Here is a 15,107-nt window from a genome sequence, read left to right on the forward strand (position 1 = left end):
TTCCCATTTGTTTCTTTATTGAAAAATGTCTTTCACATTAAACATCCCTACTCTAAAATCCAAAATGTTGATGCCAATATGATCTCACAATTAGAAAATTCTCTATACCATGAAACTTGGTACAATTCATAAAATTATTTAAAATGCTGTATAGAGCCAGGCAATGGTGGCACTTGAGAGGCTGAGAGAGATAGATCTCTAGGTTTAAGGCCAGCCTGGTCTACATAGTGAGTTCTAGAACAGTCAGTGCTACACAGAGAATCCCAGTCTTGGAAAAACAAACAAACAAACAAACAAAAAGTTGTATAGAATTACCTTCTGACTAAGTGTCTAAAATTTATATGAAATATAATTAAATTTAATGTTCTACAAAAAATTTGAACTCCACAATAGTTTGGTCCCAAGCATTTTAGAAGAATGGACTTAGCCTATACAGTTAATTTCAGGTTCCATTTTCCTCGCCCTTGCATAAAAACAACTAGTGAATTGTTATAAAGATTCTGGTGTGGCTGACAAATTTGAAGAAGCTTTGAAGGCGAGCTAGACTGACCTTTTCTTCATTCTCTGGGTCATCTGGGAGTCATTTCTAGTTACCCTAAAGTCTTAGACAAATACTCTTGATGGCCCTCCTTGGTCACACAGGCACCAAGTGGTCATCTCAGAGCTGCCAGGATCCATACCTGTTGTAAAATTCGAGGCCAGTCACTGAACATGGTGATCCCTGAACCCAAACTTGAAGACCAGCTTGCCTCTTCAATCCCTGGCTTATTCCCTTTCTCTTAAGGATGTCACAGCATAGAGCATAGTGAGCTATTGTCTATAACACCTAGGAAGTGTCAGATTTTGTTTCTCTTTTCATTATTGGAGACTCCTTGACATGTTGAAAGAAAACCAAATTGCTAAACCTTCTTGGGAATGGGAAACTGGGGCCCAGCTTGATCCTTTCCTGACTTGTTTCACATGAGCAAATGATTTAGATTCTGATTTAGTGTCTTCTTTGTTGTTGTTGTTGTTTGTTTGTTTGTTGTTGCTGCTGCTTCGTTTAGGGTTTTTTTAACCTTGAAAATGCTATTAAAATACCCATGGTGTAGTCTGCTACAGTGTGATGAAGCGTTTGTGTCTCATGTAATGATCTATTCAATGGATTTTCTTGGAAGCTTGCTACATTCTCAAGCAGTTTTCTAAGACATCTCATTTTTCAAAATACACAACATTGCTTATATTCATAGAGATGCTATTCTAGAAAATAGACAGTAAAGAATTTCACGGTTGGGCTGGAGAGAAGGCTCAGCGGTTAAGAGCACTGACTGCTCTTCCAGAGGTCCTGAGTTCAATTCCCAGCAACCATATGGTGGCTCACAACCATCTGTAATGGGATCTGATGCCCTCTTCTGGTGTGTCTGAAGACAGTGACAGTGTACTTATATACATAAAATAAATAAATCTTAAAAAAAAAAGGAAAGAAAACCAAACAAACAAAATTGTATTTAAAAAAGAAAAAAAAGAATTTCACGGTTGGACCAGTGAGATGGCTCAGAAGGTAAAGATGCTGTGCCAGAGTCTAATGATCTTTTAACCCCTGGACCCATGTGATAGAAGGAAAGGACTGACTCCCAATGTTAGCCACTGATCTAAGAGATGGTTTATTGTGGCTCACAGGCTCTCATGGTGGGGACTTTGAAGCAAGAGCATGAGGTCACATTGCATCTGCAGACAGGAAAGCAGAAAGGCAGTGCTGGTGCTCAGCCTGCCTGCTGTTTTTATTCAGTCTGGGACCCCAGCCTGCAATGGAGCCACCCTATGTAGAGTAGCTCCTCTCACCTCCATGAGAAGAGCATGCCTAGAGGTTTGTTTGCATTGTGATTCAAAATCTCATCAGGTTGACAATCAAGATTAGCTCTCACACCAGGTAGCTCTTACTGGGGAGGTGATGTTTGAAGCCAAGCATTTTGTCTTTCTGTGTTTAGGCGTTTCTTTAAGGAAGCTCTGGGTCCTTTGGGGTAGGCTGGTGGTGACATTGATGTTGGTGAGCAGCTAGGCAGTGAAGAGTGGGGTCCCAGTGCCCTCAGATGTCCAGGGCCTTCAGTGAGCCTTTTGTTAGGGACTGAAGATAAAAGTCACTTTGCCTTCTTTTTTTTTTTTTTTTAATGTTTTTTTTTTAATTTATTTATTATATATAAGTACACTGTAGTTGTCTTCAGACACACCAGAAGAGGGCATCAGATCTCATTACAGATGGTTGTGAGCCACCATGTGGTTGCTGGGATTTGAACTCAGGACCTCTGGAAGAGCAGTCACTGCTCTTAACCGCTGAGCCATCTCTCCAGCCCATCACTTTGCCTTCTGAACCTGAGGCATCTAGTGGAAGACAGCCACCAGTGACTCCATGGCAGACCCCAAGAGGTGCTGGAGCATCAGAGAAGTCCCTGGCTGTCTTAGGGTTTCCACTGCTGTGAAGAGACACCATGACACTGCAACTCTTAGAAAGGACAACATTTCATTGGGGCTGGCTTACAGTTCAGAGGGCTAGCCCATTATTGTCACAGTGGAAGCATCTATATGCAGGCAGACATGGTGCTGCAGGAGTGGCTGAGAGTTCTACGTCTGGATTGGCAGGAAGCGGGAAGAGACAGGAGACACTGGGCCTGATTTGAGCATCTGAAACCTCAAAGCCCACTTCTTGAGACCTGTAGTTTTTTACTGCATTATTTCCAAAACTTTTCCTGGTTATTAATAAGATGTAAGCATAAAAAGGGTATAACAAGATGTTGTCATCATTCTCCTCCTCCCCCTCCCTCACCTCTTTCTCTTACAGTGCTGAAGATCAAATCTAGGGCCTTGCACAAGCTAGCCAAACATTCTCCTACTGAGCTGCATCCCTGAACCCCAGAATTAGTCTTCATTCTCCTTCTCCTATCCTCTAGTTTCTATCATGTTCTTAGCATGTGGTGGGTACTGTGTTACCTAATCAATGACAACTGCATAGGACAGTAAGGCAATCTGGGATGACTAGTTCCTGCAGGTTTGAAAGTAGTCACATTAGCATGCACTGAGTACCTTACGTATGTCAACCGATCTAGTGCTAACAGAGGAAACTGAGGCACAGAAAGACTGAACCAGTTGCCAAAGTATGCAGGGATCAGGTGGCAGGGCTGGGGTTGGAATGTGGGCACTTGGTTCCAGGATTCACCCTCTTTACCATTTTCCTGTGTTGTCTCCCAATGTTTACAGCGGACTCAGATTGCCTTTGTGCCTTAAAACTAAAGTGTTGCCATTTTAGAAAAGCCACAGGCAGGAAGGATCATGCAGCTCTTGCTTTAACAGAACCTGAATTGGGGAGGAAAAAAACAAAAAAAACTTCAGACAGCAATGTATTCCCTCTGATTTGAAAACCTAGTTCCTCCCATATAATTTCCGCCTGCTCCTCTTAGATGTTCTTCTTCTGTAGCATCCCACGCTCGCCTTGTCAGTGCCAAGCCAGCCACCTTAGGTGGACTGCAAGTTTGAACATGCTTGGAGACCTGCCAGGTTTAGAGTTTCATCCTCTAAGCCCTTCTTTAGGCAGACAGTTTTTGTGGTGCACACACACACTGTGTGTGTGTGTGAGAGAGAGAGAGAGAGAGAGAAAGAGAGAGAGAGAAACAGAGACAGAGACAGAGACAGACAGGCAGAGAGAGAGAGAGAGAGAGAGAGAGAGAGTGAGAGAGAGAGAGAGAGAGATAGGCAGAGAGAGACAGACAGGCAGAGAGACTGAGAAACAGATACATATGCAAGGCAAGTCTCTCCCACTGAGCTGTATTCCGAGCCATTGGATTTTTTTAGGCTGCCACAGCTTTCAGGGTACTTGAATTACAAGTTTGCTCCATTCTGATGGCTCATCTTCATCGTCAGCTTGATAGGCTTTCCAGCCCCCTCTGGTTGTTTCTATGAGGGTATTTCCAGGAGACTTAGCTTAGAGAGGGTAGTCCCCTCTCACGATCTTTGACTGAACAAAAAGAGACAAAAAGAGAAGCCAGCTGAGTACCAGCTTTCATCTGTCCCTGCTTCCTGACTGCAGAGGGAGCAGGACCTTAGTCATCTTCTGCCATGCCGCCCCACTCTAATGGACTGTAGCCTCTCTTTTTCTGCGAGCCAAAATAAATCCCTCCTCCCTTAGGATGCTTCTGTCAAGTGTTTTGTCACAACAAAGGAAATAACTAATACAGACAATTGATATCAAGAAGTGGGGCCTAAGCCTGACCACCCTGAGAAGGGCTTTCACGATTCAGCTGCCAAGGTCCCACAGAGGCCACTACAACCGAATAGAAGAGGCATTCTCGATCTCAGGCTGGCAACAGACTTGATGACATCATCCACAGGCATGCAAAATGCAAGTTGTCATGCAAGGATGCACCAAGGTTTCAGAAAGTCACTAAAGCCAAGCTGTGCAAGGCAGGGTGGGATTCCCTGCAGCGAGAGCCTCACAGGCCCTCGGGCATTCTAAATTGAAATGGAAACCTATAATGTTGGAAATACAGGACTATGGGCTGTCCACCAAGGAAAACTGAGGCTCAGAGCAGACTCGTGTGCCATATGTGATGGAACTGGAGGTGGGAGCTTCCCAAGGCCCTTGGCACATATACGATGTCACTAAGGGTCCCAAGATGCCAGTTGGAGAGCTAGGGTTTAGTTCTGTTCTGACAGGCTTCAGGTTTGCTTGGTATTTTCTGGCTAATCCCCTCAGTCTTCCCTATGGGAACATAAGTGTTTAACTGAGCCATTGTATCTGAGACAGATGCTTTTCTTTGTGTTTTGTTTTATGGGGGTTCACAGTGAAGAGATTGCCTTGAGTAGTGACTGAGACTCTGACCTTGAACGATGGTGGGACTGTTTCGACTTCAGAGAGTCTTGGGGATGAATTGACTTTGCCTTATGAGATGGCTGAGAGCCTTTGAGGACAAAAGGTGAACTATCCTGAGTTGAAAGCAATGTGCTTAGCCTGGCAGTGGTTTGCACAGGCCTTTAACCCAGCACCAGCAGGCAGAAGCAGGTGGGTCTCTGTGGATGGAGGTCTATTTGTAGTTAATCTTGCTGGATTTATAATCCCCCAGAGACACACCCAGAGGGATCAGTGAGGGTGTTTCTAGAGAGATTTAACTGGAAGAGAAGACTCACCCAGTGGGCTGGAGTCTCAGACTGAATGGAAAGAGAAAGGGGAGACATAAGGTGAACATCTGCATTCATCTGTCTACTTCCTGGCTGTAGCTGCCTCATGTTCCTGTGTCCATGCCTTTCCACAGTGAGAGACTTTATTCCTTCTTAAGCTATGAGCCAAAATAAATCCTTATTCTCCAAGATGTTTCTGAAAGGTATTTGGTCTCAACAATGAAAGAGATAACTAATGAAACACCGCTTAGCTGCCAATTTTTGTTTGTTTAATTTTTAGTTTTTGTTTTTTAATGACAGAGTTTTTCTGAGTAGCCCTGGCTGTCTTGTCCTGGAACTCACTTTGTAGACCAGGCTGGCTTTGAATTCAGAAATCTGCCTGCCTCTGACTCCCAAGTGCTAGGATTAAAGACCTGCGACACCATCACCCAGCAGCTGCGGATTCTTTAGTAGGTCATTTTATTTAGTCATTCAGTAGACATATTATGAACACATACTCTGTGCCAGTTGGGCCTATAGCCAAGCCATTGCTGGATGGTGAGAGTCAGATGTGAACACAGGAAGAAAATCTCTGTCCTCACAGATCCGACACTCTGGAGACCAGGTGTACAGAGTAGATAAATATTTCACGCCACAACAGCAAGTCACTAGGAAGTTACACCTACTGAGATAAGAGGCAGTTATTTGTTGGACACAAATGGCATGGACAAGCAAAGTGTTCCCCTGAGTGACATTTGAGCAAAGATGTGAGGAAAGAGGCTATCTACGTACCTGGAGGATAGCATTCCGTATGGGGCCTTGAGAGAGGAGGGGGGAGAAAGCAGCAGGAGCCAGCGCTGAAAGGGTAGTGGGGAGTCCACAGAGGGCTTTTCCTTTGTGTGAGATGAGGAGACAGAGCAGGAGAAATACAGTGATCTGATTTGTTCCCGATCACTGTGACATCATCATTAGCTCTTCAGCATCTAATGAGGCTTCTGAAACCTGCTGTGTGAGAGGTGCGTAGCCTCCCGCACTGATAGAGAAGGAACTTAACTTGATGTTAAGAGGAACGTGCTGTCTATCCACAATTCTCCTTCCTGGGCATTGGTCACATGCTTGGAACATTAGTGTGTATAGAAAAAGGACTCTTTCTGTCAAGAAATCTCAGTAGAGTATAAAATGGAAGACAAGAAAAGGATTCAGTAGACCAAGCACAGAGGGCTAGCACAGAACTGGGACCCTAAGTCATACTGGTTAGGAAGAGGAGATACATAACCTACTTTGTTAGAAAGTTGGAGCTCTTGATCCTGTGAAGGCTCTTTTCCTCAGTGTAGGGGAATGCCAGGGTGTTGAGGTGGGAGTGGGTGGATGGGAGGGGAAGCATCCTCATAGAAGCAGGGGGACGGGGTATGGGAGAGGGGGAACCAGGAAAGGGGATAACATTTGAAATTGAAATGTAAATATATAAACTATCCAATTTAGAGAGAGAGAGAGAGAGAGAGAAAGTTGAAAGTTGAACTCGCTGTTGAAACCTCCTTGGACACTCTTTCTCTGGGGACATCTGCCCCTCTCACTGTGGGATCTGACGAGAACTGTCCTAATTTGTCAGCGGTCCAGATTTGGGAGCATTCTGCATTTTATAAGGTGTTCGCTGGCAGGGAAGGAAGAAGTGAAGAGGTTCATCTTCATACTGGGAATCCAAGTTTTTCTTCTTTGTTGATGTCAAGATTTAGCCTGTTTAGAGTACATTGTCATTTTTTCCACAACTTCTTGTTCATATTAAACACTGTGTTGGGTGAAGCCAAACCTTGATAGGCTCTTTCAGCTTCAACACACTGTGTGAAGTAATGAGATTTTAATCCACCACAGGAAGAGGCCTGTCCTCAATCCAGCAAACACGGTGTGCCCCAAGCAAAGGCCTTTGAACAGTCTACTTAAGTAAAGTCCCTCATATGTGAGCTGTGAAGCCCGGTACTAGGTTACTGTTAGTAGTAGTTACTTTTCTATTGCTGTGATAAAACATGGCGAAGTTAATGTATGTGCGAAGGAGTTTATTTGGGCTTACCACTCAAGAGAGGTAGAGTCCATGATGGTGAGTGAAGGCATGATGGCAGGAAGCTAAAGGCTTACATCTTTTCTTATCACTCTTTCTTTTTTCCTTTTTTTAAAAGACATGTCTCTCTATGTAGCCCTGGCTGTCGTAGAACTTTCTGTGTAGACCAGGCTGGCCTTGAACTCAGAGATATGCCTGTCTCTGCCTCCCAAAGTCCTGGGATTAAAGGCATGTGCCAGCACATCCAGCAAGGCTCACATTTTGAACCATAAGCATAAAATAAAGAGAGCAACCTGGAAATGGGGCAAGGTGGACCCTCAAGCCTGCCCCACTGATGTACTTCCTCCAGCAAGGGCATACCTACTACTTAGGGTCCCCTAATGGCACTATCAGCTGGGGACCAAGTAGTCAAATGCCAGAGTCTTTGGGGGCATTCTTATTCAAGCTCGAAGTTTATCATAAGTGTTTCCACCATCGGTGCAGTTTCATACGTGACATACCTGAGACGAGACACTGATACTCTGGGAACCCTGAAGAAGCTCAGGTAACCATCATCGCTCCTGGCAGATTGAGTAAGATGAGCTCATAGTCAATGTTGGTTTGTAGCTCACCAATGGACCTAGTTTCAGACACATTAGCACACTAACTGAATTTTAACTAAAAAAGCTTTGGGGATAGGAAAGAAAACAGCTGCGACATTGAAGTCATGTTTTCTTGGTTCATACCCCAACTCCAGTAGCTTCCCTCCTGGATTGTCCAAAGTCAGTTATTGGTAAATTTACCATTTTATTGTTTATGTTTGTATAGTCTTACCTACACTTGGTGTGTACCAGCTGTTTGGGGCGTGATGGTTTTCCATGATTCCACCTGTGAAGAGAAAGCCTTTGGTAGTATGTTCATTAGAATATGTACACTGACTCTCAGGCAAGTGTCATGGATTAATACAAAACAGATTTCTGTCCTATGGGAGAACTTAGAAGTGGAAAGTGAGACTATTATACCAATTCATAAATTATTAAAGACCTTATGTCATGTCTGTGGCTTACCGAGGCTTTTAGAGATGGAAGGCAGTATTGAGTCTGTCCTTGGAGTTGGAGGTGAGAGACGAGCCATGGAGTTAACTAGACATGGAGTTGTCTAGCCTGTCAGACTAGACAGGTAGAAGGTGACAACCTTGCAGTCCCCTGCTTCTAGTGTTAAACAGAAGCGGATGGCAGCAGCTTATAGGAAGCCTAGTGTGACCTGGGCCTAGGGGCCGGGCTTGAACAGAAGGAACTGTTTTGACCTTTAAATGACACAAGGGCATATGAAGATCTCAGGGCCTTGACAAGCCTTTCCATATTCATAAGATGTGGTCACGGTAGTAGAGGTATTAAAGGATGTTCACGGGCCTTTGTGATCTTAGGTCCCAGACAGTGATTGTCCTGCTTGTGGCCTACCATTCCAGCCATCCCTATAGGAACACCGTTCTTTCTACTTTACCTTCAAGATACCATAGCGACTGAAGAATCAACTTTGAAGAGAAAGCCCTTTTCCAAACAGGGTGCTTCTCCCTGGACATCCAAATGCTAGCTGAACAGTGAGAGCCAGGCTCGCACTGAGAACTGAGGCACAGGGAGACACCAGTAGGGTTCTAAAAGGGGAACCTTGCTCTCCCAAACCGGAATCTCGGGTCTCAAGCTAGACCTTGAGAAGCGAGGCTCGTGACATTGCTCTGGGTTGGCTTCCTGTGTTATGAAACCAAGTAAGAGCTTTCATGTGTCTGGAAAGACACAGCCTAGCTGTAACTTGTTTCTCTGCCTTCAGTTCCTACCTTATAAATACTAAGCTTGAAAGTAGAGGTAGCTATTACACTGTTGCCTCTTTGGAGGTGGCCCAAGGAATTCCTTTTAGGACTAAAATGCTTCTACCGTTAATGCCAGGGGCATGGAAGTTGCTCTTGCTGGCCTTGGACTTGGGAGTCCCAGGTCCAAAGCACAAGTAGCTTACTGGATCTTACTGAGCAGCAGCTCCCCATGTGTTCCCTTTCGAACTGCACGTTTATATAATGGATGCACAACTTGGTGGAATGCCAGCACATCACAGATGCAATTATACTTCAGAACAAGCCTCCTCCTTGTAATCTCTGCCATCACTGATTAATTAGACACTTTGAACTCTGCCCAACTGTTTGAAAGCTGTGAAAAATACAACCTGCATAGTTAAAATTTCTACGCGGGCCCATTTCCTCATTGTGCTTCATTCCCCATCCTTTGAACATAATAAGTGTTTATACATGTTTTCTAATACACGATCTGGCGATTTTCTTATCGTGGCTAGAATTCCCTCCACTGTCAGCCAAGAAGTACAAGCACACAATGAAAACTTAATAGCAAAACTATGTTAGAAGCCAATTGAATCATTTAGACAAACTCAGCTTGTTATTGCCATAGGACACAAAAACGTCATGTTTCTCCTTTTGGAACTTGCATGGATGCTCAGAAAAGCTTCTTGTTGTTGTTAATGAAATCTCTTTATTAAAGTTTTACAGTATTTTTGTGATTGTGAGGAACAAGTGTAGGATAGCTAGTACAGGATTAGAAAATTTCTCTCTCCCTCTCCTCTTTTCTCTTCCTCCCTTCCCCTCTTCCCTCGGTCTCTCCCTCCTCCCTCAGTCTCTACCTCTTCTCTCAGTCTCTCCCTCGGTCTCTCCCTCCTCCCTCAGTCTCTACCTCTTCTCTCAGTCTCTCCCTCCCTCTCCCTCCTCCCTCAGTCTCTCCCTCCTCTTTCAGTCTCCCCTTCCTCCCTCAGTCTCTCCCTCCTCTTTCAGTCTCCCCTTCCTCCCTCAGTCTCTCCCTCCTCTTTCAGTCTCCCCTTCCTCCCTCAGTCTCTCCCTCCTCTTTCAGTCTCCCCTTCCTCCCTCAGTCTCTCCCTCCTTCCTCCCTTAGTCTCTCCCTCCTCTCTCAGTCTCTCCTTCCTCCTTCAGTCTCCCCTCCCCCAGTCTCTCCCCCCTTACCCTCCTCCCTCTGTCTCCCCCTCCTCCTCCTTCAGTCTCTCCCTCCTCTCTCAGTGTGTGTGCCAGCTTCAGACTCAGGTCCTCATGCTTGTACAGCATGCAGTTTCCCCCGCCCCACACTATCTCATTTTTGTTACATATAATCCTTAGCTATGTATATATGGCACCAGTGTGTGTGTGTGTGTGTGTGTGTGTGTGTGTAGATCAGAAGACAGTTTTCAGGGGTCACTTCTTTCCTTTCCCCTTTGTATGGGTTTCAGAGATAGAGCTCGGGTTGCCAGGCTTGAGCAGCTCACACCCGTACCCTCTGAGCCATTTGACTGGCCCATATGATACCATGTTTTACAACTAAGTTCTAGTCTTTCCTTTCTGAGATAGAATTGTCTACAGAAGTGCCTGAGTGCTAAAAGATCTGTTCCACAAAGGAAGAAACTCAAGCAGAATTGATCTCTCTCTCTCTCTCTCCCCCTCTCTCCCTCTCTTTCTCTCCCTCTCTCCCTCTCTCCCTCTCTTCCTCTCCCTCTCTCCCTTCCTCCCCCTCCTTCCCCTTCCCCCTTTCCCTCCCTCCTGCCTCTCTTCCCCCAACCTCCACCCCACCCCCTCCTTGTCTTTCTCTGCTCTCTTTTTGTATGCGTCCGGTTCACACTCAGGTCCTCATACTTGGAACTAGCAATGGTATCATTCCTAGAGTGTAACGCTAGGTTTGCTGGACTGGGTGGACATGCAGAGCAGTAGTCTCTCTCCTCCTAACTGCAGGGGCTTTCATCAGCATGCACCATTTTGTCAGGCCAGGATCTCTGAAGCTCCTTAGCTAGGTCCCAGCAACTGCTGTGACCCTTCTTTCCATCCTCTGATGGACGTCCCTAGCACCTACCACCTTCCTGTCCCTAAGTTTACAGAGACACTTGCATTTTGGCCTTTCCTTTTTTGAAATATATATATTGTAGACATCATGCCTCTCACTCCCTGGTTCCACCCCTGAATTTCAAACCAGATATTGACCTTTTCCAGAAAAGGTTGTCTACACCAAGACCTCTGCCACTAGATCTCAGCTTCTTCCTTGACCATGAGGAACTAAGCCACCACATTCTAAGCCAGACTGCTCCTGAGGACTGTGGTGGAGAGAAACACAGTTGGAGGCCTCTAGGTAATTATGCCATCCTGATTCCTACTGACTTCTCCCATCCCCTCCTAGGTGACAATCTGCCTGACTGCTGTGGCTAAAACAGACACTGACGTCCAAGTGCGCAGAGCTGCAGTCCACGTGGTCGTGCTGCTGCTTCGAGGACTCAGCCAGAAAGCAACTGAGGTAAGCCTGCCTCCCTCCTTATGTTGTCCTGGTGTCCACTCTTCCTTGCACAAGGCCCAGCTCAACCTTTTTCTTAGATATGAGTTGGTCAGCAGAGTTCTCATAGCAAGAAAATGGTATTGTTGGCGTGTCCAGTAAGAGTCTCTGCAGTGCACTAGATAGTTGCCCAGAACTGCCACAGGAAAACCACGCAGGTTTACAGAGGCCTAGAGTCCTTGCATTCTCTCGGGGCAGGTTCCAAGGTGAGCCTTGGAACACAGTCTCCATGCCCTGCATCCTGAACTCTGCTGACTTGTCTTTCTGACTCAGTCCGTTGTTCATGCTTAGGTGTAGTGGGCTTCATTTAAGAGACTGACTTCCTTGCCAGGTCTGAGTTCAATCCATTCTTCCCTTGTGGCATAAATTACATTTTTTTTTCTACCTTCAAGTGGGTTTGATTGGACCTCTCCCTGGTGGATAGCCAATTCAGGAAGAAAGTTTATGCATCCAAATGTGTGCTTAGATTGAGTGACCTCAAATTAATTTCTTTCTTGCTTCTAATCACCTTCCCAGCTGACTTCAGATAGAGCCAGCATTAATAATTCACTTGCTGGCATCCAGACTCATCTGTGGCTCGCACATCAGTATTTAACCAAACCTCCAGGAAGCCATTGTGAGAGGGATTGTTCTGCCACACAGAGAAGCTTTATTCACGCTTCTATTTTACCGTGTCAGGTTGCTGGTGCCTGTTTGTACATGTAGGCACTCTCAGTCAACCCCTTCCGACCTTCCATCCTTCCTCCATAAATACCTCCTTGCTATTGTTCAGTCTGGCAGCTGAATTTCCAAACGGCCACTTCCCTGCTTGTCACCGTCAGCTGCACCTCTTCGCCTTCTCATGAGCGTCGTCTATGGTAAGGTTGGATTAAATGAGCTCATGTGGCATGAACATGTTTTAAAAGCTTGACTACAGTGGCCTCAACAAGTAAGGATTTGTTTTTACAAATCCCAGGAACCAAGGATTTCTTAGCAACTCAGCTGTAGCAGGGCCTGTGTATCTGGAATTGTCATGGCCCTTTGTCTCCTGGCCACAGCGCAGCTACCATAGAGGTAGCCTCCAGAACTGACAGTTTCCTAACATCACCACCACCACCCCGTTCCAGCTTACTTTTGTTTTATTCATTAGCCAGAATGCTCACCTGACCACTCCCCACTGTAAGGTGTCTTGATGTTGAATTTAGCTGGCACATCTATGCTTGGAACAAAATCAAAGTTTAGTTAGCAAAAAAGATGGCAGGAAATGGATATTGGGGCTGTGGCTAATAGTGCTTCAAGAAAGTGGGGAGAAGATCTGCCTGAGTCACAGAGCTCTAGAGGAAGACGTGTGCAATGATGGAGTTCTCACAGACATGTGCACCATGACCTGACGGTTCATAGAATTAAATGAATTGTAAATTCTCAACAAAAACACAGCTCTTGTGGAAAACCTACTGTACAAATGAGAATTAAAAAACATCTGTGTTACATGGGTGGTGATGGTAGTTTAATCCTAGCACTCAGGAAGCAGAGGCAGGCAGATCTCTGAGTTCAAGAACAGCCTGGTCTACAGAGTAAGTTCCAGGACAGCCAAGGCTACACAGAGAAACCCTGTCTCAAAACAAAACAAACAACAAGACAACAACAACAAAAAAACAAACAAAAAACAAACAAACAAACAAAAAACGAAAAAAGAAAGAAAGGAGAGAAAAGGAAAGCTCAGTATGTCTGTCTTCCTTAGGATCTACAGGGCTGGAGTGTAGCTCAGCAGTGTAGCCTTTGCCCAGCCTTTAGCACAGGAAAGGCTCAACCACCAGCCACTCAAGAAACAACTTAGGCTAAGCTCAGTGTGGTGTACTTAAAATCCCAGCATTTAGGATTCGAGGCAAGTGGATCATGAGGTGAAAGCTAGCCTGGGCTACAGAGCATGACCTACCTCAAAGAACAACAAAATTTGTGAAGCTTTGGCAACTGTATCATGGTCCTTGTGTTGTTCTTTGCTGGTTTTCCCATATCAAGCAGCCTACAGGTGCCTGCAACTCCAGCTTCAGCCGATCTGATTTACCTCTGACCTCCTCGGCACACACACAGAGGTACACATGTGCATGCCAATAAATAGATAATAAAGAATAAAATATATTTAATATGTTACAACTTTGTGAGGATAAATCTAAGCTCAGTGTGTTAGTTTATCTTGTAACCCCAAAACTTGGAAGCTAGAAGCAGGAGGGTCAGGAGGTCAAGTTCACTGTCTGTTACAGAACAGGTGCTCCTGGGCTACAGGAATTAAATGAAACAGATCTGTAAAACTCTGGACATGGAGTAGAGCACACTTGTAGACCTCATGCTTAGTAGTCAAAGGCCTTGAGTTTGACCCCTAAGGTTCAAAAAGAAAAAAATCTGTTAGTGCATGAATCCTTACTGAGTATGAGTTACAGTATGCACACACGAGAGAGAGAGAGAGAGACAGACACAGAGACAGAGACAGAGAGATAGACAGAAATAGAAAGAGACAGAGAGACAGAGAAAGAATTAGAGAAAAATGATTGGTTTGCACAGTGAAAGAGGAAGCGGGAGCTCTAAAAGCCAGGTGTGCTGTTGTGTGTCTGTAATCGCAGCCCTCAGGAGGTGAGAGCAGATCAGTTGGCTGCCCTGACTACACTGCCAAGGTCCAGACTCACATGGACTACAGGCAAGAGGACAGAAATGTGATCGGGGCATCTCACCTCTGTGTCTCACTAATGGAAACAGCACAGCTGACCTCATCATACAGAGACTAACCCATGGCCTTGAAGATCTTTGTCACTTTCAAATAGTGGTGTAAATGGGAAATACCTCTCCTGTTCTCCAAACCTCTCTCTAGTCGCACTCACTAAAACTTCTAAATTGTGCTTACACATTGAAGGAGGAAAGGAGGGAGGGTGGATAGATGCCTGCCTGTCTCCCCACTGCATCCTTGAGACCAGGTGTGTAGAATCTTGTAACCATGGTGTGATTACACCCAGTGCGCTGTAATGAGGAGTGGGGATGTTGGCAGAGCTCATGCTGACGGTTCTCTTTGGAGCTGTGTGCCCCCAGGAACAGCTGAAATGAAAGTGCTGCTCTGTTGGTGATGTGCGTCTTCCTTCCTGTCCTGCTCATCACCATCTCCCCAGCTACAGCCAGAAGACAATGCTGGGTTTCATCTGTTGCTTGTGGATGAAACGCCTAGGACCTGTGGTGATGGCAGCTAGTCAGGGAGGTAGAGAGATAGATGGGGATAAAGAGGGAAGCCATCACTGCTGATAGGTCATAAGGTAGGTTTTAGCTCATTCCCATTTGAAAGTAGTCAGAGTTTTGTTTTGTAGCAGGCATCCCAAAATCTGCATGCACTTTCTCATGTGGGATGTGAGGGGTGGGTGTCTCTGAATTTTGTTTTAGCTTTAGACAGTATCTATTTAATATACAGTTTATAAGCCAGAGTTACCTTCTTTAAACTCTACTTAACCTTACCGAAAAATAAATTTGCTAAGAATACCCAGGAGAGGAGGCATGGCATGTTCAGACCTGTAACTAGTGTTGCTTTCAGAGGTAAGAACAGGCCTTCTTGACACAGAAAGAGCGAGCTGGGC

The 15,107-nt window shown here is 45.3% G+C and overlaps 1 protein-coding gene across 2 annotated transcripts in view; it reads left to right on the forward strand.

The window, feature by feature from the left end:
- Tango6 (transport and golgi organization 6 homolog) overlaps positions 1–15,107 on the forward strand; it is a 187,440-nt gene that overhangs the window by 138,049 nt on the left and 34,284 nt on the right. For both annotated transcript variants that reach the window (NM_001427103.1, XM_087594591.1), the window contains one exon: positions 11,368–11,481. In NM_001427103.1, coding sequence (NP_001414032.1) covers positions 11,368–11,481 — 114 coding nt within the window. The remainder of the gene's footprint in view (positions 1–11,367; positions 11,482–15,107) is intronic.

The sequence above is a fragment of the Rattus norvegicus genome, chromosome 19 (assembly GCF_021556685.1).
Source record: "Rattus norvegicus strain SHRSP/BbbUtx chromosome 19, alternate assembly SHRSP_T2T, whole genome shotgun sequence".
Taxonomy (NCBI): Eukaryota; Metazoa; Chordata; class Mammalia; order Rodentia; family Muridae; genus Rattus; species Rattus norvegicus.